General features: G+C 34.8%; 1 protein-coding gene across 1 annotated transcript in view; it reads left to right on the top strand.

Annotated features, from left to right (window-relative positions):
• Positions 1 to 24272, top strand: part of CDH13 (cadherin 13) — a 1354681-nt gene that overhangs the window by 242685 nt on the left and 1087724 nt on the right. The window contains exon 2 of the mRNA XM_074209753.1: positions 11034 to 11145. Within this exon, the coding sequence (XP_074065854.1) occupies positions 11034 to 11145 (112 nt within the window). The remainder of the gene's footprint in view (positions 1 to 11033; positions 11146 to 24272) is intronic.

Here is a 24272-nt window from a genome sequence, read left to right on the forward strand (position 1 = left end):
AACTAATATGAGTATAATATAACTATTGAAAAACAAAGGACCATGGATTGTGAAACCAAAGGGAGACAAGCTGGAGAACATTTTTTTTTTTTTTAATTTTGAAGACTGTTTCAAGTGGGAAACTAAGTAACTCTATAAATGACATTCTGCTACTAGTAGGTTGACTTAATCTTAAAAACTGGGGCAGATCCAGAAATCTCTCAAACACTTCAGGGGCCAGGGAATTTTGCTTAATTCCTTGAATCTCAAAAGACAAAATATTATTCATTCAGACTCTGCTAATTTGTAGTTTGCCTTAATTCTCTCATGGACTATGTGATTCTTTTGGAGTAAGATGTTTAGAATGATATCTTCCATTTTGAATCTTTGGAGTTTTTCCTTGTGAATGGCAGGCTGTGGTATAAAAATCAGTAATTCTTTCAGACCAGTTGCTAAGACCATTAAGGGATCCTTCAGAGTCCTCAAGTTCTGGTCCTGAAAAACTGATAGGGTTTGATTTAGAATCATGTGTTGGAAAGAACTTAAGAAAATACCTAGTCCAATCCCTTACTTCCATTTTTCAGGGAAGGAAACTGAGACTGAGAGAAGGGAAAGAGTTTAGCCAATGTTGCAGAAGTTATTGGTTCCATATATAATTTTTGAATTGCTCTCAGAACTGTTGCTTTTTTCCAGGGATGCAAATAAAGTCTTCCCCAGCATTTTGCTTTATGTCATATAAAGATGTCTTATCTTTAGATCAGCTTTTCATTTCTATATTCTTCTGGGGGAAATATATGTTCAAAATTTTAATTCTCTATCTTCCCCAATACAAAGTTCACCATGAGGTTCATACATAACATTATTCATAGTATAGATATATGAATGACCACATCATGTTCTCCATAAAAACTGGTTCACACCTCTTATACAACTTTTTAAATTTAATTATATATTACCTCCTGTTGAGAGCAGTGAATAGAAGACAACTTTTAAAATCAGGATGATCTGGGTTTAAGAGGTTCTTGTGGCTGACTTTGTGACCCTTCATCAAAACATTCAACCTCTGAGTCATTAGACAACTCTCTAAGAGTAAAACTTGCATTACAATTGTGGTTAATGGTGGGATTTGCCTCAATACCCTTTCTTTACACTAGAGATTCAAACAAACAAAAACTTTATTATGTAGGTCTACTAGGAATTGTCATTTTCTCCAGCACCTAAATTAAGATAACACTCCATTCACCACATAAAGAAAAAGGACTGCATTTCTTTTTTAAAAAGTCTATTATTCAAAGTGCCATTTGACTGTATTTGTGAATAAAACACATATCCTAGAATATTATGTGAGCAAAATACAGATCTTTGGTTTTATATATTCATATGCACAGGCCCAGATATTGGTGTACAACACTGAAATGAGAGATCCTAGGAAACAGAAGAAGTCTGGATGCCCTTTGAGTTTTGATAGCTGTGAGACATCACATCTTTGTTGAGAAAGATGTCTCTAAATTTCACCATGAAAAGGAAGGAAGAATTTTTTTTCCTGAAAAGGGAAACTTGGATTTGGTGTAATGAGCAATGTGATGATCAAAAACCTTGGAGTAGGGAGTGGGCCCACGTTTGGAGCCAGTGTTACTGCAAACTTCTGGTGTTTCTGAGATCGGATTGTACTAGAACTCTCAAGAAAAGAATACCACATAAATTGCAAAATGCAAAGAACTTTCAGTGATGAAAAAGAATTTTATTTTATTTTTTAAAAAATTATTTATTATTTTCATCCATATGCACATGTATATTTTTAAGTTACAAAATTTTCTTCCAACCTTCAGTGGCAGTCAGGTTAGCATTGTACATGCATATTTTTGATAAATATGTTTACAGATTGATCCATTTTTGGTATAAGGAATTAGGCTTAAGAGAAAAGGATAGAAAATGAATTTTAGGGCTTATGATGTCAAATTCTTACATTTTTCAGTGAAGGAAGCTGAGACCTAGAAAGTAGAAATGACTTGCCCAAAGTCACATTTCTAGTAAGGAAGAGTACTTGAATCCAGGTTTTCTGACTCCAAGTGGAACATTCTTTCCAGTATACCATCATGTGTACTCCTGTCTTCAGATAAGTAGGAGAAGAAAAAAACGAACTTTTCCAAGCATTTCCTCTCTAAGATTCTGTTTCTCCCCCCCCAACTAAAAATTATGCAAAATGATCAAGTTTTGGTAGATAGATATAAGTAATTTATTATATCCCAATTGATTTAATTGGATTAACTACTTTTAAGGCCTCAGAGTTTACAAGAAGTAAATAAGATACTACCTAAGTGTAGTTCATAAGTCACCAGGCCCAGATATACTTCATCTGACACATGTAAATGCTGAAGCATTTTCAGAAAAGATAATGGAGTAAAAAAAACCAAAACTTGGTGAGAGATGAGCAAATATTTTACTGATTTTCAAATTAAGAAAGAAAGATAATTGATTCTAAGTATTGGAAGCCATTGAACTTTAATCTTTAAATAGAATATTAGAAAATTTGTTTAAGAGAATATAATTAAAGTAAAGGTCAGACTAAACCATATCATGCCTTGACTCCCTATTGTCATTTCTGGACTTTACCCCTTAACTAGTAAACTTCTCACATTGGATAGATCAAAAAACTCCTTAGGGTTGGGACTATCTTTACTATGTATGTTTTTATCCTTGGCACTTAACACAGTATGTGAAGACATAGTAAGCATTTAATAAATGGTCTTTGTTTCTCTGTCTCCTTTAATCTCTCTGTTTGTCTCTCTGTCTCTTAAATATGTAAAGCCCTTTATAATCTGACTCTGATTACTTCCTGTCTTGTTTGTCAATAAGTCCTGCCATTTTTCTTTTTTGCTTTCTTCTTCTATTACTTTCTTTTATTTCACTACCACCCTCCCTGATTCAAGACTCTCAGATTTAAATAGTTTTCTCTTCCCTTGAATGCCTACACTCTATCTTTGTTCCTCTTATAATCTACTGTATATTCCTATTAAATTAATGTAGTTATTCTCCCTATACTTGATGCTCCATCTCTTTCCACCTTGCCTTTATATAAGCTATCTTGCTTGCCCAGAATATTCGCTCTTCTCACCTCTATCTCTCTGATCTTCTAATTCCTTTGAAGGTAACACTCAAATGCCTCCTCATAAAAATCTTTCCTGATTTCATTAGTGATTAAGAACTCCTAAAATTACTTATTTTGTTTCCATTTTTTTCATTTATTTACCTTTGTTCATTTTGTGTCCTTTCAAAAGAATGTAAACTCCCTGACTTCTTGAGGAGAGAAATTTTCTTTTATTTACTTTATTTGATTCCCAGTGTTTAGCACAAGACCTACAATCCTACAAGAGCTTTATAACAGTTTGTTGAATTGAATAAGAAAGAGATGGACAGTAAACATCTAGAAAAGGAAATGATGATCACAAAGAACCAACATATCTTAATTAAGGACAGGTCATACCAAGCATCAACACCCACATCAAGGAAATTTTTTGTAAAGATAAACTAGATTTTATAAGCTATTTGACACTATTTCTCTTGTCATTGTTGCAAAAAAAGATGACAGAGACATGGGCTAGATTAGAGGATAGATTATAAATTGGTTCAATTATTTAATTCAAAGAGAATACATTAATAAGCTCATGTCTTACTCAGGAAAAAAGATCCCCCAAAGACACATGCTTTATTTTCACCATTTACTTCACCTATTTTACCCTCAATAAAAGATTGGACTAGATGATACTCTGTTCTCTATGATAACACAAACAATCTATACCTATCTTACAGTCTTAGATACTTGAGATGTGGAGATCTTCAATGACTTTTCCAAGGTCACCAAGCTATTAATTATTAGGATAGGATTTGTATTTTTGTGATCCCTCCCTGCTCTGGGAAACCCTCAAATTTGAGAAGCATGTTATCTCTTCAATGGGCATTTCTAAATATGTTCAATAACTAAGGACATGGACAGATCCTTAGGACACTACAACAAAGGACACAATCAACATTGAAAATAAAATGTTTTTGTCTATATTTGGTAGTTCTTATACCTAAGCATATTGAGAGAGACAGTGCACTTCAATTTCAACCAAAAATGATGACAGCATTGGTAATATATACTGTTCTTCCAACGTGCATAAATAGGGATAATGAAAGACCCTTTTCATCTGCTAGCCAGAGCATTTGAGGAGTTGAGAAGGGTTTCTCTGGCCACATTCCTTGACACATGTTGCTTATCACTGAAGGATTGGACCTTGAATATCATAAAATAAACCCACATTGTTCCCTTTGTCCCATGATGATAGAAAGGGAGAAATGAATTTTAACTTGTACTTTTTTCTTCCTTCTCATTATTTCCTTCTCTCTTACTACTCCCTGGTTTCCTTCATTATGAGAAGAGGTTTTCCTTTCAAATAACAACAGGCAGCAATAGAAAGGGAAATAGCAATGACTCTATTTCCCTGTTCCCCAATATACAAACCAGTTTCAACCAGCTAGTCAAAATTTTCTCTACAGACAAATTTCTGACTCATTCAATGTTTGGGGGGAGAGAGAGGTCTCTAGATAAATGTTCCCTTTGACTTAGGAAATTGTAAAAGCATTAGTTAATAATTCTCTTTCTACAGCTCTGAGCCACCAACCAGAAAAAGGCTATGCCAAAATATACTACAGTAGTAGAAATTGAATTCTTTCACTTATTAATTCTCTCTACTGCTTTTGACATATACAGACTAACAGTGCTGTGGTTAACTACATTTATCATAATAACCTACTTAAAAAACAAATACCTGAAAAAGTAGACAAGCTTTGCTAAGAAACTGAAATTAGTTTTGGGGCTAAGCACAGACCTTAGAGAGAGACAGAGAGACAGCGAGAGAGACACATACATGGGGGGGGAGAGAGAGAGAGAGAGAGAGAGAGAGAGAGAGAGAGAGAGAGAGAGAGAGGAGGCAGAGAGCCAGAGAAAGACAGACAGACACACACACACACACACACACACACACACAGACACACAAACAGAGAGAGAGAGAGAGAGAGAGAGAGAGAGAGAGAGAGAGGGAGAGAGAGAGAGAGAGAGAGAGAATAATAACCAACAGTTTTTGTCTCAGCAGTCCTATAGTTTGAGCAATGCAGCATCTGTTCTCTGTCTCTTGTTCATGATTCAATTACATAGGTCCGGGCAGGGAAACTTAGCATCTGCTCATCAGAACAGTTGTCTCTTCATATGGTTCCTTAGATTCTCTTTTGCTCAGGGTTGCTCTCATTGTATTTGTACCTCCATGTGCTTGCCCTTTCTCCTATCAAGTAATTTCAGCTTTTTCAATCTCTTAAAGATGGGAGGGATTAACTTGTCAGTCAAAGTCCAGCCTCTTTGAGTCACAGGGTCAATACAGGACTCTGGCAATCCCAATAGAGTCTTAAGCTAGTAAACCTGTCAAAAAAAATTCTCACACAATCACTAGCTTTTTTTCCATAGCCTTTGAATAAAGAAGTCAATTCCAATAATCTGTAGTTTAAATAATTCACTTTCAACTGCAAGTTCTTTGACTGCCCTGGAGTGAGAGGTTCATCTAAACTTGGTGACTTGACTCATTAAAGGGCAATTAGGTAATCATTAACTTTATCTCCTTTTTCAGCTTGCCTTCAATACCTTGTTGAACATTTTTTGTCTCTTTTTCAATTTTATTTTACTTATGGAAAACTGGGAGGAGAGAACTTCTGCTTTCTCTCTTTCATTAATATTGTCCTATTCACCCAAACAAATGGTCCTAGCCTTTCTTTAATCTCCCCCCCCTTTACACATCTGAGAAATCTTTTCCCCTTATCCTTACTCTCAACAAGTCTTAATTAATTTTGCATTTTAGTTCTCTTGGCATTATAGAGCATGTTCCTTTAAAAAAATATCCTAAGTCACTTGTCATTACTTACATCTTCTGTACATTTCTTTTTTAAAATTAGAGTCAATGTTGCTTTAGACAGTTTCCCCTTACTTCCTTATTGGAATTACTTGGATTTATGTTCTCTGAAATTTGTTCTTGAAAATATCTATGCTTCTTGAGTTCCCTTTTGGGAGTTCCCTTCGGCTATAAGGTCTTACTTATCTCTTTTCTGCAATCTCTTCTATTCCCCCATAAAAAAAAAAAAAACTTAGGTAAACACTAGACTAAATCAAAGTTTTCCCCTACTAATCTATTAGGTAAACTAATAATGTTCTGGTTACCACTACCCTTGTATTTAGCAGTAATGAGTTCTTATAAGGTTTATTCCTAGAGCTTCTTCTTTTCCTTGGGATTTCATCCATCTCAATGAGAAATAAACAGATCACTTGAAACAATACATGCATACATACATGTATACATACATATACATATCTCAAAAAAGATGTACTGTAAATGTGACTGTATACACATATAAGTGCAAATGTATATAAAATAACATGTCTATATAAAGGAATATGTAGTATATATACACATATGTACATAAATATGAATCTATATCTATGCCTAGTCTTTTATCTAAGTTTCAACTTCCTTATAGACACTTCTACCTAATACAAATACAGCATAACAAAAATGGAGCTAAATGTCTTTGCTATTAAAGCTACCATTCCTCTAAACTATACCTATTTCTCGCATTTTGGCAATTATTTAGGTTTGTAATTTGAGAATACTCTTTGAATCTTTCCTTTCTCTATAATATTGTTATACTATATTGCAGTATATTATATTATGTTGTTATATTATATTTATATTAAAAGTAATTGTGGTTGATCATAGCAACTGGGGCCAAGTCAGAAAGGGCTTTATAAGAGGTAGCAGTTTGTCACCTGTGATTAGATTGAATTGAAAAGGAGAGAAATTGGAGGTAAGGAAAGCAAAAGGATTTTTGCAAATCATCTAAGTGAGAGGTGATGAGGACCCAAACTAGAGAAATATCTGGGATAAAAAGGGGATAGATACAAGAGATATTGTGGAAGTAGAATTGGTTGGATACAGAAATTGAAGAAGAGAGGAATCAAGCTTGATTCTGCAATTGCAATCAGTGGTTAAGTACTATATATTTGACTTCCATAATATCTCTCCCATTTGCTCCCTTCTGACTCAACCATTGTTGCAGTACAGACCCTCGCCACCAACGTTACCCTGTACCATTTCATAACCTTGTATAGTCCCCCCCCCAAGTGTTTCTCTGCTAAAACTCCAACCACAGCTACTAAAGCATCTTCCTAAGCTATAGATTTGACTAATTTTCTTTTTTGCTCCAAAACCAGAATGATGAATACAGAATAGAAAAATCAAACAAACATAAATTAACTCATAATCTTGACATTTAAAGGATGCAACAATCTGGCTCCAACCTACCTTTCCAGACTTATTCCATGTCACTTATCTTCACACACAATGTAATTTAGTCATAAGAAATAAGGGACTATAGACTTCCTGCATACACACACACACACACACACACACACACACACACACACACACCACTTCCTTCATATTTTAATACAATGTAACCTTAAAGGTTAAAATTGTTTAAGTTTTAGTATCCCCAAAATATAGAATAATATTTTCATATTAGCAGATATGAAATATTTTTGTTGGTGTTGAATTAAACTGATTTTGTCAGAATCAGATCCACAATAGTTAAGCTTCCCATCTTTTCCTCCAGCACCTGAAGAATGAAACATTATGTCATCTTACTCTGCTTTCAGCAGAGAAGGAACTCCAATAAAAATACAGGAGGTTGATTCTCCCAAGATTTCTCTACTCCGCCTCTGGACTAGTGGGTCCTATTAGCCGCAACTCATAGACTTTATGATCCTGGGTTGTAGGCTGCCCAGGGCAAAACTCTATTCTAGATCTCTACCTATTATTCCCTGGATTCATCCATTAAATTAGCATCAGCCCTCTCAAATTCCTATCTAAACTATTTTACCCTTCCATTGTACTCTTTGGAACTCCCCTATTAGGGAAATTTGACAACAAATTACTCTTCATATTAGATCTATGCTCTCATCCTAGAAATTGAATAATTTTTTTTAGTTTTTTTGCAAGGCAAAGGGAGTTAAGTGGCTTGCCCAAGGCCACACACTAGGTAATTATTAAGTGTCTGAGGCTGGATTTGAACTCAGGTCCTCCTGACTCCAGGGGCAGTGCTCTATCCACTGTGCCACCTAGCTGCCCCGAAATTGAATAAATTTTATATTTACTTGTTGTGTACAGCTATCCCCAATCTCTTAAATGTAAGATGCTTTAATGTGATGCCTTATTTCTTCTGCCTTTATGTTCTACCACAGATGTGTGTGCCAGGCTATCTAGCACATAATAGATTCATAAATACTTTTTGAATTGAACTGCATAGGAGTGAATTGAATTGACTTCCAGAACTTAAGATCCATTTTCCCCTTTTGGTTAGGTGGTCTGTAATATATTCCTACTACAATATTACTTCTAATTCTGTCTCTATTTTCTTCCCTAAAATGTTTTCTATCATGTTTCAGTTCACCTCTGGTTCACGGGCTTTCATATGAGAATATATCTTCTGAATTTACTATACCATTCTCCCTTTCTACTTTGTTTAACCCATTCCTTTGAATAATGAATACTGTACTTTTCTATTTCCATAGCATAGTCCCATATCACATTCCAACCAATTCTCAGTGATTTCCATCATGTGAAAAGGGGCTCTACATATGGTTTTACTGGAAACTCATAATAAATTCAAAAGATAGCATGTTAATTCTGCAAGATGATGAACAAAAATGATTCCTCATGTGATAAAAGATGAAATTTCAGGTGAAGAAAATCATGTGGTACTGTTCACCATGTGGAAGGGTACAGATGATATTACAGTTTTTTTTTTTATATATGCTTTCCAATTGGAGAGATTTCCCTATTCACTCATAGATTTAGGCATTCAGTCTATTTAGATAACAAATACCAAGCAGCCAGGGCCAACTCCAAGATATGCTGTATTCAGCATAATGGGATCAATCCCTTCCTTTCAACATCAATCGTTGCCCAGTTTATTTCTTTTCTTCTGGGATTTTTCAAAGTGAAGACCTTTAGCAGAAAAACAATTTAACAAGATAGACATTTAGTTCAATAGAAGAATTTTCTGGGTGTGAAAAATAAATTACAAAAAAGGACTTTGCTTCTCTGAGATAATTAATAAAAAGCTTCCCACGTGATGACAAATCTGACATCTTGTCTAATGTCTGGCAAAGAAGAAAGTGGTGAGAGATGCATAGCGAGAATGAAACTGAATATTTCACAGCAAGACCAGGCCAGATCTGATAATTATTTCTATGTGAGAAAAGGTCACCTTCTGTTTGTTAAACTGACATAACACTTACCCTATATGTTGAAATATAGACTGATGCTGGCCTGATCTCTATTTAGATTTTCCTTATTTTAAGGAAAAACTGTGGAAAATTCAAGTTTTCTTTTTCTCTGGACACATTTCATTTAAGAAAATGTTTATTATAGATATCTTTTCCATATTTTATATGTTACTTTCTGTTTTTTTCTATAAGGACTGAATATGCTCAGTGAATATCCCTGAATATCCCTTAAGTGAATATTGACTTGAGACTGTTTTCCCATTCCACTTACCTACAGAAAAGACTCAAGGATACCTAGGTATCTCTAAAGATAATTTTCAAATTAGTCCTTAATTTCTCTCCTGATTCCCTGGAGAACTTGTAGGAAAGAATATGTGATTGATCTGACTCAATAGATTTAAGGGCAGAATTGACTAATTAAATGAGAAGTTATCATATAAGCACAGAATGACAGGTTCAGGACCTTGGACTTCTTATCATCTGTCTGAATTAAGACTAGTTAAAGTCACTAAATTAATGTAAATTATTTTGCATGCTATCTACATGGGATATAGGTATATGAGGGATTTGGATCAGATGTAATAATAACATATTATCCATGCATAGAAGGACCTCCTATTTCAGACTGTAGCTTCCTAAGTGGGGTTGTTAACAGACTATTAAAAAGTAATCTCCCATGAGGGGATAATACTATGTCGCTACCTTTAACTATAGTCTATTAGGAGGAGATAATGGGGTATCTGATTTAGATTTTAACTTCCAGAAAGGTGGAGGTGGTGTGATAATTTCAGAATGTAGTCTTCCAAGAAAAGAAAGAATGTGTCTACTCACATCCTTCATCTTGTACAAACAGAAGGTAATGATATATGCTCACTTTAACCTGGAGTAGTCTTGCTTCTATTATTTCAGTTAGGGAATGTCCTTTCCCCTTTTCAATTCTTTTCATATGTCTGCATTGGTCTTCTATGTACACCTTCTCAAACCTTATCCAGACCTTGCTCTGGAATTAGATTATTTGGCAATGAAGTGGAGTTCGAATTCTGGTTCTATGATTTACTATCACTAATCACTTTAATCTTTTGAATACAGTTTCATCATCTGACAAAGGGATTAGACTAGGCAATATTCAGAGTCCCATTCTACTTGAAATCCCATATTCTTTCTATACCCAATGATTTTGAAAATATTAATGTATAGATATGTACCTTAGTTCTCTTATGGTAGCTATTCATTTCAGGATATGTCCAACAGTGGGGACAGTTCTGTAGGACTATTCCTATGGGAGCCACAATCAATGAAATAGTCACATTCATTTCTTTCTTGCTAAGATGAAGTGCTTCTTTTCTTGATGACAGTGAAGTACACTGAAGCTCAAGTATCCATAGGATATTTCTACAATTAAACTTTATGCCAAGAAATTGGTGAGTATCTTAGTAGACAAAATTTTATAGAACTGTGATTATTGCTTCATGATACTTGCCACATCTGTTTGATATTGGTACATTTTCCAAAACTCATTGCCAAAATAAGAAGTCAGCAGACTTGAGAGACATCACCACTCACCTCTTCCTTTGAATATGAAGTTAAAACCTACAACTGTTGTGAAAATGCATGGTTTGGGGGGTAACTGCTGTGAGAAGTGGATCAATGGATGTTAAAATAGTTCTTCCTTTTGTTTCCTCAGGTGGTGTTGTTCACATTTGCAGAAGATTTGGAATGCATCCCTGGATTTCAGCAAAAGATATTTCGCATTGAACAGCCAGCTGAATTCATTGAGGACCAATTGATTCTAAACTGTAAGAAACATCTAATGAAAAATCTGTTACATTCTGTTTGTACTTATATAAGAGTTTGTCACTTTTTTGGGCCATGTTAGGCATGGAAGCATCATTACAGAAGAGCATTCTCTGGTGGGGGATGTCTTCTTTGGAGAGAACAATTTTTTTTCTTGCCTTTTTTTTTTCATGTTTTCTTATACTAGGACTTGGCCCGTGAAAGAGTTCTGAGTTAGATCTTTGTCAGAATAGATGGAAAGCAGAGTCAGTAATTGCCCTTATCATAGAAGCTTCATTCATTGGTCCCTGCTATAGCATTTCATTCTCAACTGACCTTTCCTGAAGCAGAGACCATGTGGCAGTTCATCTCTATGGAAAGAATTATACTTCGTAAAGTAAATAAAAATGATCTCTCTGAGAGGCTAGAGAGTTAATGAGTATAGCCTCTGTCTTCTCATTCATTAGAATGTTTACCTTTTCCTGATCTTGGCAATAATGATACGGATAAAAGAATATTGGCTTATGTAAATATATAATTCAACAATTCTAAATTCAAGTTTTTTCCAGCTAATTAAGGGATATTCGGAGAGGTTTTATTGAATTTGCTGTGTGGTTTTATTCTTTCTTTTAAAAAAAAGTGTATATTTTACTATCTATGGCTATAGCCTCTTTCTAGATATTATGATGTCATCATGATTTGTTTGTATTAAAAACAAAGGAAAGTAAAAAAGCAGAATCCTTGACCTGCAGAATATCACAGTTAATAAGGACAAATTTGAGTTGAATTGAAGGCTCATGGGTCCCATACATAAAAACTTCAATGAAGATCATGCCTAGCCACCTCAAGGGTTCTCCAAGTGGCACAACTGATATAGGTTCCCAAATGGTAATAACTAGCCTATTTGAGTTCCCTCTTTGCTTAATATGAACAGTAATCTTGTTTCAAACAGTGGATTATTCAAGAATGGAATATATAATACAGGTATATAATGGACACATTAAAATTTAAACTAGACCATAGCGTACATTCCAGTATGAAAGATATAGAGATGCCCCAAAATATAAAGATACAGTACAGATATGAGTATACACATGCATATACATATTCACACATGTATATGCATGTATGTATCACATACATGTGTTTCTATATAACCAAAGTAATCAAGGTTTAAGAAATGAAATCTCTCTCTCTCTCTCTGTCTCTCCATGTGTACAGAAGTATTTATATATTTACATACATGTTATATGTTTGGTTCAGATATGTGATTTCATCCAATAGGGAACTTCTGAATAGAAACTCCATCCAAAAATGCAAATTAGTAGTTGTTTTGCAACTTTTAGCCTTAGAGATCTATATGGGGCAATAATAAATTAAGTATCTTACCCAGAATTTTTCAGACAGTATGTGCCAAAAGAAGTTGCTCTATCAAAATCTTCTTTAATACAAGGCCAAACTATGCTCTGTTCTACCAGTCACGATCACAATAATGCTGAAGGAATGATTTTCATAAGTACAGCAAGTAATGGAAAAATGTAGACATACCTAATAATTGTGAATGATTATTATGATTTGGCCACTAGAGAAAATATCTTTGGCTAGATAGGTCAAAAAGCTCTCGTTGTCTTTTTACTCCTGAATTCATCAGAATCAATATTCCAAATGGCATCTGCTCATAGATAGCCATTCTGCTGACTGTTCTGGGTTTTCCAGCTATTATCCCAAATCGCATCTATGTTAACATGCTTTGAAATGTGAGGCCCACCATGAGTATGCAAATTAGGAATGTTGATATGCAAAGCAGGTCCCTAACTGTGATTGCCTTTGTAATCTTCTCTACACCAAATAGCTTTTAATTCTCCACTGAGAAGCAGGAAACAATTCGACTTCAGGGGGATCTTTTTAATTTAAACTAGACCATACTGTACATTCCAATATCAAAGTTTTTTTTTCTCTAGTAATTAAGTGGGTTATGGTTGTTGGTTCTGTGTAGGCTAGTTAATGCTAAATGGAACTATGCTAATTATCAATGTAGCACATTCAGGGGAAGGAAGTGAGACATTTAAAATTGTATATTTGCATGTGTGTTGGGTCAGCAAAATGAGACTTGGCTCATTCAGCAAATCTAGAAATTACTTCAGAGAAACTGTACTTAGCACTGAGCCAGACACATGGATTGGGAGAGTTTCTTTGCTATTAGAACAATAACAACAAAAAAAGATGTATAGGGTGTGTGTTTTCTGTGATAAGAATCATTGTTGATTTTTTTCCCTTTGTTACTGGGAATATTTTCATGAGTCAAGAAATATTAGTGTGGACAGTGCCAATTAAGTTAATGTTTTAGGTACAGTAAACCTGAAGTTAGTGTAGAATTGGAGAAAGCCATATCTGGTATATTCTAGCACAGAGAATTCCAGACATGGCTTGTTTTAAGACTGTAAGAATTAGGTATAGGTGGTTCTTTCCTATCACTAACAACAAAAGCCACAAGTCAATATTCCACTTCATATTTTATGGATATATACTTCTTTTTACTATATGAGTCAACCAACATATATATATATATAGACTTTCATATTCTTTCAGAATGTGGTACTTCTTTCACATGTGGTACTCAGACAGGGTTATAAATAGTAGGAACTCCTTTAAAATGGTGGCTGTGTCCAAAGGATATCAAACATCTGGATGGAAACAGACCACAATCATGGATTTGGATTGATGGTCTCCATAGATCCTGTTGTTTCATATCTTGTGGGAAAAACATTAATCCTAAATATCAATCAATCTTCTAGTATTTTTTCAAACAGTTCCTATGTACTAGATAGTATATAAGACATTAGAGGTTAATAAATGAATGAATAAATGAATGGTACTTGATCTAAAGAAACTTATGTTATATGTAGGGAAGACAACATAGGAAAGTTTTTGTAAAACTTGTTATTTAAATAAAAACTGGATTTTTTTTATTATGGGAGGAAGTTGTGGTGCCATAGAAATACTCTATGAATGAGGAAGTTTTAGTTCAGGTATCCTAATAGAATTGGTTTTTGTGTTTTATTCTGTGTAATACTACTGACATGTGGTCATTCCTATGATTTTTATATCCTTTGACAATATCTTAGGATCATGGAATCTCAAGGCCCTTGAAAGTTTCATGGGGTGCAGAATAAAAAGGAACATAACAATAGATTAGTTGTTATCTCTTTTCCTACCAGTTCTTTACTATGGCTATAACCTGCTATTTTGATTAAAATAGTAAGATATGACCTTGTGCTCCTCATTTGATTTTTCATATACTTCCTTGTTCAAATTTAAGGAGAATGTAACCATTTACTTCCCATTGCTTCCCTCTCTTTGTACTCACAGGCAGTAGTAGTTCTTTTTCATTGTTTTTGTCTTCTTTACTCATTCTTATTGTAGACAGAGTTCCCTCCAATTTTTTATTTGCCTAATATTATGTTCAATACTCATTTTTATGCATCTTTTCTTTAGTATTTATACAAACCTTTTTTGTTTTCTTTCACACCCAAATAACTCTTTATTCTATTTTCTCTACTAATAATACTTGATTTAGTCTTTAAAAGGTCATTTTTTCACCATCAAGGTGTCAGGCTCAAAATGTGGCATCAAACTTTGCTTCATTATACCTTTAGTAGTCTGTTCTAAGGGCACATCTATTCTGTAATTCCAGAAAAAACTTTCCATCTCCATATGGAAAGTAAATTGAAGAATTACAGTTATTGTTGTTGTTATTATTGCTGTTTCCAATTTCACATTGGAAAAGATATTAAAGAAACAACCAGAGTTAGGACTAGAGGAAAGTTTAAGTAGATACTTACATGGTATCTGATGGTTAATTATTTTGGTAAAATTTAGAGAGAATATAGTTTATAGTGAATTGCTGCCTCCTACATGCTACCTACTGGTCTGGTAACATGGCAAATTACTGAGCCAGTAGTGGAGATTGTCTGATTTCATGACAAAGTTTCTCATGAAATGATTTAGTCATCTCTGTGGTTTTCACTCTCGCACAGTGATGACACATGATTAGTGCTTAATGATTATCAATTTATTGGTATCAATGCCTTCAAACACTGGTCTTTCCAACTTTCAAATATCCTTCTAAGTTATAACTCATTTTTCCCATTGAAGAAACCAACAAGTTGATCTGAATTATGGATTTCTAAGTTACTCATTTTATTCTTGGTTTTATTGTTAATTTTTAAAAGTTGTTTTTTATGGAACATATATTTAATATCCATCATTTACTCTCCTATCAAAGAAAAAGAACCTCCATGTGGAAAGAAAAAGATAATTACAATTGACTTGAGTAACTGGTAGAAGAGAGTCTGATTTCAGTTGCAGCTAACTTGAGATAGTAAGGGAATGATATTTTCATTCATCTACAGGATGAGGATCCTTTGATTTTTGATATGTATTTTGATACTTCTTTGGACATGGGTCATTGAAAGAGGAAAATAAAGAGTATTCCCATTGTATAGTTCACTCATTCTATTTACAACCAAGTTCATTTTTGCTTTGAAGTTGAGTAACATCTTTTCATTAATATAGTGAGACCTTGCCAGATTGTCTTTGACCCTCCATTACTCTCTTTCAGTAATCCCTTTGCATGCTCTTTCAGAAGTTCCCTTGAATGATCCTGGCTTCCATGAGGACCCTTTTTAGTTCTGTCATCATGTCACCCCCCCACTACAGTTAGGTCATATGTGACCATTCAATTAATCACATTAATCATGCTTGTACTTAACATACATGAGCCATGACTTTTGAGGGTATTTTTAATTGACTATAAATCAAATTGTGAATCTGAAAAATGAAGGCAATTAATGAAAAGGCAATGGGTGCTGGGGTCTGCATGCTAACCAAGAAAAAAAAATACTTTGCCAGTGAGTTAAATGTCCAAACAAAGCCCTTTTTGACCCTTGTGAAAAGATTTAATTTGGATGCTAATGAATAGATGACCCTTCCTGTCTGGGAGGTGAGAGAATGCATGTTTCTAGGTTTAGAATGACTATGGATTGGGGCTTTTGTCTCTACATTCAAGTACTTGTTCTGTGTGTGTTTATTTCTCTTTTTAAAAAGGGAAGTAACTTCCTTTCCATTTCCTAATCTTCATTAACAAGCTAAACTTTGTTGAGAGATTTATTAGCTTGATTATTGGAAGAATTTAAAGTTGTCTTTGTTTCAGTCAAAAGGACTAAATTTAAGCAGCTCTTATTTATCTGGATTTAAGTGCTGAGCTCCATCCTAGTCAGAGTGAGATGAGCAAGAGATGTGTACCCATTGTCTCATGGTCTCACCCTAAACAGTGACTGTGAATAAAGATCTATGGCTCAATGTAGTAGAAGAGGGAACTTAGAATATTGTTGTATTTTTTTGGTGCTAGATTTTTTCTGCAGGTAATGGGTTTCTTTGGAAATTATGAGAGGGATAATGAAGTCACTCTGCTTCATTCGTTTATCCATCCATTTATTTAACAAGCATGTATTCCAGATACTGTAATGGGCATTGGAAACACAGAGACAGAAGTTCTCAAAATGCCCCTCTTCTTGCCCCCTGCCCTGAGATTTTCCTGTAATTACCCATTCTAGAAACATTTGTGTGCCCATCCAATCTATCTAATTAACACCTTCTTGCTAGGCAGGCAACCTAACACCTCCCTATAAAACCCCTGTGTTTCTACCACACTTGGAATAATCAAATAAGTTTTTATGCAATGAGATCCTGTCATAGCTCAACCATACTAAGAAAATTAGGAAAAGAATAGCATAATCTGTGTACCAGATTGGGTGGGTTATTTTTCACTTTTTACTAAATTATTGATCTCCTTTCTCTTGTAATGACCAGTGATTAAGCACCATTAAGTCTAAGTTCCTCATTTTTTCAAATGAAAAAAATTATGACTTTATTCTAAATCCAGAATTTATTTCAAACACATAGATGATACCAAATTATCCCCAAACACAAATATCCTTGTAGTGTCTTTCCTTACCCTTTTCTCCCCAACTTTCCCCTCAGGGATTCCTGGTGTATGTATCAAACTAAATTATAAACATTTTTGTTTGTATTAAAATAGCAAATAAAGGGTTTTTTTGTACTCACCTCTTTTAAGTGCATTTTTTGTACTTAACTCTTAATAAGAACATTTTTTGCTCTTACTATCACTGGCCCATTTTCTTCTTTTTAGTAATCTCTCACTTTCCCCAACCCATCTGTATTTCCATCCCAACAAAGTTACAGTTAATTAGAACAGTTATGCATGGAATTTTTTTCTCTGAATTTTTTGTCCATTGATTTCAGTAGTCCTTTATGAATATATATATATATATATATATATATATATATATATATATAATAGTCTATTGATAAATTTTTCATATCCTGTATGGAGGATTCAGTAAGTTTAACCCACTAAAATTCATGCTATGGTATAGAGGCAGTTTCTGTAAGTATTATAAAATTAATAGTTACAGACAGATTCATAATATAGTTCAAGAAGTATTTTTCAAGCACCTACTATATGGAGAAAATTATGCTAGGTGTAGAGGATAAAAAAAGATATAACTAGACATAGTACTTGTATTCAAATAAAAAATAATATAATTAGAAGATGAGAAAAACATTATGAGGGACTTGAGTGGAAAAAGTCAAATTATAATTTGTTATCTGGTTATTAGGAAATAGATACATTTATTATGGTGGAAACATGGCTAAAGTGACAGAAATCCAAAAACCCCTAGGAAAACTTCCAGGGGGAGGTGGATATTGAATGGAATTTTTCTTCATGGAGATACATTATTCTGAACCAGGATCCTCGCTAGGAAAATCAGAAAATAATGCTCCCCAGACTGAAAAAGAGTCATACCCAAGGAAACTGTAAAGTAACTTGTTTGCACTACAGACAATCCTGCTGTCTTTTCCTCTTGATTCAGGAAACTTTTATCATTATTACAATATCAACTAGTTGCCTCCTTTTGTTCTAAGTAAAGTGGGATATTTATTGGATCCAGCGTTTGTATAGTGCTTTATTTCTGATCATAGAGATTACATATCTTGACTTTCATAGAGTGGAAAGGGACCTCAAAACTATCTTTTATAATCCCCTCCCTTTATAGATGAATTAACTAAATTCCATAGAGATGAAGTAATTTGTGAAATGTCACAGAGGGAGAAAGTATCAGCTGTAGGATCTAAACCCAAGTTCTCTGACTTGATATAATGCCCTAGGTCCCATTATGGTTATCTACCCTGACTTTTCACAGCAGAAATGTGTCATCCACATTAGACACCTTCATTAAGTGTAAGCAATTCCTATCCATGTTCAATGTCAGAGGTAGCATGTGACTTAGATGACATTTATGATTTTTTCTAGCTCTAAATCTGATGAGTTTAAGAGTGAAATGAGAACATTTGGATGGGATGGCTCCATAGGGAAAGTATTCAAATGGGTTGGAGTTTGGAAGTAAAGTGGAAAACAACCCCAACTAGATTTGAATATATAATGTAGAGATTCAAATTATGCCTCTGCTCCATATTGACTATGAAAATCTTTGATGAGTTCCTTAGTTTTTTTATGGATTAAATAAATAGATTAAACTAGAATAGGGATCAGTAAACTGCAGCCTATGGGTCAAAGACAACTCAAAGTCTGTTTTTATATGGTGACCTGAGAATGTTTCTTACATTTTAAAAAGTGAAATTTATTTTAGAATCTTTTTAAAAAGATTCTTAACTTTCTGGCTGTATTATTTCAGACAGAAGGACTGTCATTGGCTGTAGTTGCTGACCCCCAGACTTGGTGTTCTTGATGCTTTTATTGAACTCTTCTGTATGTTGAAATCCTTGAAAATATTTACATTATTTTTCATTGCATTAAGGGAGCATTTGGATATTTTCTTTGAACTCATATTTAAGCCTGCTTTATGAGTATTCATGGAAATGTCAAATAACTCTTAATTTGATGTCAGATTCCACAAGGACAAGAGCCATTAGTTAGTTAATTAGTTAGTTAGTTAGTTAGTAGTAGTAGTAGTAGTAGTAGTAATGATAATGATAATGATGATAATGATAATGATAATGATAGCTAACATTTATATAATACTTTGTTCCAGGCACCATGCTAAGCACTTTGCTAATGATTTCTTTTGATTCTCAAAACAATCTTGGAAAGTAGGTACTGTTGTTATCATTCCCATTTTAGAGGACACTAAGGCAAGCAGAGATAAAATGCCCTGCCAAGGATCCCAGAGCTAGAAAGTGTCTGGGGCTGGATTTGAATTCACGTTGTGCTGCTTCCAGGTCCTGTATTCTATCCATTGTACTTATCTCTGTCTTCAACTTGAAATGTAGGTCATTTATATAATGGGTACTTAATAAATTCTCTTTGAACTGAGTCCCTGGCAACTTCTTGAAAGAGGAATAATGTAAAACAATGTGACCAAACTGATCTTTGAATAGAACCATTCTTTCAGTTAATATTCATGACTATGTGAACAAGTTAAGTGATTTTTTCTGGTTCACATACTCTAGTAACAGTCTGAGGCTGGATTTGAACTCATGAAGATACATCTTTTTGATTCCATGGCAGGACTAGAGGGCAGCTAGGTGGATCAGTGAAAAGAAGGTCAGCCCTTGATTCAGAATGACTTATCTTTGTGAGTTCAAATCCAACCTCAGATATTTGACTTTTATTAGCTGAGTGACTTTGGGAAAGTCACTTAACCTCAATTGCCTTGCATTGGAGGCCATCTCCTGACCACTGGACCCAGATGACTCTAGAGGAGAAAGTGAGGTAGTGACTTAGTACAGCAGCCCCTCACTCAAATTCAATGCATGTGCATGTCATGGCATCCCAGAAGAGATGTTGAAGTACAAACAGCAACAACATGAACTATGATATCTGAAGATGAGAAAGGCAGAAAGAGAAAAGTGAAGAGGTGGCTGGTTGCCTCAGTTTCCTCAACTGTAAAATGGGGATTATAATTTCACCTACTTCTCAGGTTAAAATATTCAAGAGAGTATCTGTAAAACACCTAACACACATAGTGCTTGACATATAATTGGCATTTGTTTTTTACTTCTTTACCGCAGGCATAGCTAGAATAATGAGATTTCCAGCAGGGAAGAGAGGTGGACAGTTATTTAATACGATGAAACTTCTTGAATGTTTAACACCCTTCAAATATCTTAAGGTACACATTCTTTTGTCCTATAGGCAAAATGTCATTGGGAGATTTTGCCTTAGAATCCAGCAGATGATTTAATTTGAAATCTAGGTACCCTCAGGTAATGGCCTCTCTTCAATCTGAGGAGCCCGTTCACTCAAAAAATACTAGAACTGTTCTAAATCTATGTCATGACTCTTTCTTCAAGGTGATTGAGAATATAGGAACATTAGAAATGTATATGAGCTGCTGCCAATTTAAAATATTAAAACCACATCTATCAGCCTCTTTAATAAGTAAGGCATCAACATACAAATTAGGAAGAGATTAAGTATAAATTTAAATAGTTTAAAGAGGCATCAGGATCATATTAGACTGTAACCGATTAAATCTACACACATTTTAATGATCATGACGCCCTCTGAGTGTCCTTTCTACTCTGTTTTCCTTGGGGATTGATGTGGTAAGAAGAATCCAGATGTAAGACTTGGAAAAACCTCCCCCTCCACCTTGGAAAAGACCTGAGAATTTAGGGGACCATGAATGAAAAGACAGTCATGAAGAGCACCTATTGGGATGAGGACTGAGCCTCCACCATTAATTAAGCAGTCAGAGTTAAGACCTTTGTGGTATCTATCTAGTAGAGCAAGTGGGTCAGCTACATAGTTCTTCCTGCAATTTTAGCCCATGATGACTCTTTTGTCATTGTTCAAAGCCTTATAATAAGGGAGCTCAGTCTCCACTATCTAATCTTATTGAAGGTCTTATACACAAGTGATATTGTATGTAGAGGTTTTTTTTTTTTTAATGAATCCTTTTTTTAGATGGCTGAAAACATTCCAGTAATTTTGTGGGACCTCTGAATACTAATGCTATTACTGATTATTCACCCTAGGGATTTAATGATACCAGATTCCTGTTCCCTGATGTAAGCCCACATAGATACTCTTCTGCTTCACATGTCTTTACCTCACATAATAGGGGGAACCCCTATTTCTCTCACAGCACACACAGAGGTGTAGTATAGTGCTGGGCCCTGGGAGCCAGAAACTTCCTAGCTGTGTGACCCTGGGCAAGTCACTTAACCTTGTTATATCAGTTCCTCATCTGAAAAATGAGCTAGTGAAGGAAAGGGCAAACCACTCCAGTTTCTTTGCAAAGGAAACCCCAAAAGGTGTCATGAAGAGTCAGACATGACTGAAATGACTCAACAACATTTCCTACACAAAGCATTAAAATCAGGACATTAAAATTACCATAATCAGACTCCTAACCTTACTTCCCGATTACCATGCTTCTTAACCTTATCACTCCTCACACCTAAGTAGTAGGAAGAAGAGAATGAGTTTGGGGAGAGGAAGCAGAGAATGATCTGAGAAGATAGATTCAGAGAAACACTTTTGTGAAGCAAGCGAGCAGAAACTCATCACAGTTCATATCATGCTGGCCCCAAGAGTACTTAGTCCTATGGCAGCTTGGTGTCAAGATGTATGGTACCACTAGAGGATAACTCTTAGGGTCAAGGGGACCATGAATGGAAAGATACTCATGAGCTCCTGATCCTTCTAAATCTGAGCTGCTCCCCTGTAAAAGGGCCTCTCTCCTCTCTTTCTCTAAACATAATATGGCTGTGAATGTAATGTTCTCAGTCTCTTTTCTGAACACCAACAGTGTAATATATATCTCCCTGCTTCTCTTGTATGTATAAATAGCCATAGAATGGAGGAAAGATCAGAATACTACCCTGAATTAAAAAGCCATAATGGTCCTTCTTCCAGCTACATGGTCCATCTATAGTGTTTTTGTGTGGTACTAGGATTACTTGGGCCAGCACACTGGATCTCATGGGACTTAAAGGTAACAACCAGGAGGCCACGATTTCTGTTTCAGCTATTTAGACAAAAGGGAAACTATCAAGTACAACAGTATCAAATTTTGTAACCTTCCCCAATTCATCCTTTTAGCTGAAGAACTTGCTTCCTACTTTCCTGAAAAGTAGACATTGCTTCTTCCCTTTTTTTGTATTTCCCCATCCCCTACATAATCATTTTCTATTCCTTTAGTATCTGCTAAAGGAGTAGTGTTTCTCTGTCTTGGCTACTCTATCCCTCCTGTCACCTCAAGCATAATGCTTCCACAGTCATTCCCATTCTCTCTCTTCTGTAATCTCATGTATTCTATAAGCTCCTTCCATTCTGACCATAAAGATATCCAGGTATCCAGGAATCCAGAATTCTTCATTTCCTCAAGGTTCTCATCTTTTATCTCTTAATTTTTTAAAGTCAAACTTTTAGAATAAAACTATCTAAACTCATTGTTTCTATCTGCACTTATTCCTTCTCTTCTGCTCATCCAGTTTTCAAAACTTTATACTCTGACTTCTAATCTAAGCAGTTAGCAAGATTTTTTAAAGGTATCAATTGTCTTTTTGAAGACCTTATGATATTTTCTCAGTTTTCATCCTACCTTATCTCTCTACTGCATTTGACACCACTATATTCTCCTACATGATCTCTCTATTGCATTTGACACCATTATATTCTCCTACATGATTTCTCTACTGCATTTGACACCACTATGTTCTCCTCATTGATACCGTCCTCCGTGAGTGAGGGCAAGGCAAGACTCTTTCCTCTATATGCATTTTCTTTTCTGGTGACCTTATCAATTTTTAGTATTTGAATTATCTCTATACAAATGAATACCAAATTTATATACCCTTCTTTGGTATTTCCCATGAGATCTAGTCTCAGATCACCAATTATCTTTTAAACATTTGAAGTGGATGTCATATAGATATCTCAAACTCATGACATCCAAAGCAAAGATTCTTTCTCTCCCCAAATGCATCTTTCTTCCAAATGTCCTTGTTTCTCCTAGAATTGAATTAAGATTCTTTTTTTCTATTTAATGTACTTCCAAACTTGGCCCAAGCCTACTATTTACCTGAAGCATATGTTTCTACTTTTGCTCATCCTTCAGTCTAACCTGACTAGTCTTCTTGTTGTTTCTTAAATATGACTCATGGTCTTCTCTCTCTCCATAAGTTTGTACACTTCTCCCCAATGCCTAAAATGCACTCCATCCTAACTTCTCTGCTTCTTATGATGCCTAATTTCTTCCAATTCTCAGTAGAAAGACCACTTATACTTGAAGCCCTTCCTAATTTGTACCCCTCTACTCTAGCTATTAGTACTTCACTTCTAGAAATGAACTTATATTTATTGTATTTATTATTGTATTTAATATATATGACTGCTCTAAAAGATGTTTGCATATTTGAAAGAATACTCATCTAGAGGAAAAAAACTATCCTCCTAAACACCACCCCACCAAAGCAGAGAGTTCCCTGGGAAAATTTTTAGCCATTCACATCTTCTCAAATTGCAACCATTACTTAGGTGATGGCCTATGAGAAATTTGTCATACTCCATTCCTTTAGAGTGGCTTCCTTCATTCTTTCTTGGAAGAAAGTGGGTATTTGAGGGAATTGCATGATATCCAACAAGGTTTCCCACCCTTGCAATCATTTCCATTACATTCAGTGGAGACCAAAGCATACAGCTGACAGCTGTCAGTCTTTTGTATAGATGGTTACCTTCTTCACTATGCATGTCAGCTAATTATTATACCTTAAGAATTATTGTTAGGGAAGTCTGATTTGCTTGTTTATATCTATGCATTAAATTAACTCTCCTGGAGATGGTAAGTTTATAACATTAAGGGACTGATGTTTGAAAAACAGAACCAAGGCTACACTAAGTCTCAGAGGAATAGAATTAGTGTTTAATTTTTTCTTCCTTTATCTTTTCCCTCTCTTTCCTCCCTTCTCCTGTCCTTCCTTTGTTCTTTGAAAAGATAAAAGTTTCTGACAATATGTATTCAATAACGACTTAGATTTGTCCTGTACTATGACCTTTGTAGTCTCTTCCAGCTCTGTGATCCTGTGAGATAACTTTCCT

Source organism: Macrotis lagotis, chromosome 1 (assembly GCF_037893015.1).
Source record: "Macrotis lagotis isolate mMagLag1 chromosome 1, bilby.v1.9.chrom.fasta, whole genome shotgun sequence".
NCBI lineage: Eukaryota > Metazoa > Chordata > Mammalia > Peramelemorphia > Peramelidae > Macrotis > Macrotis lagotis.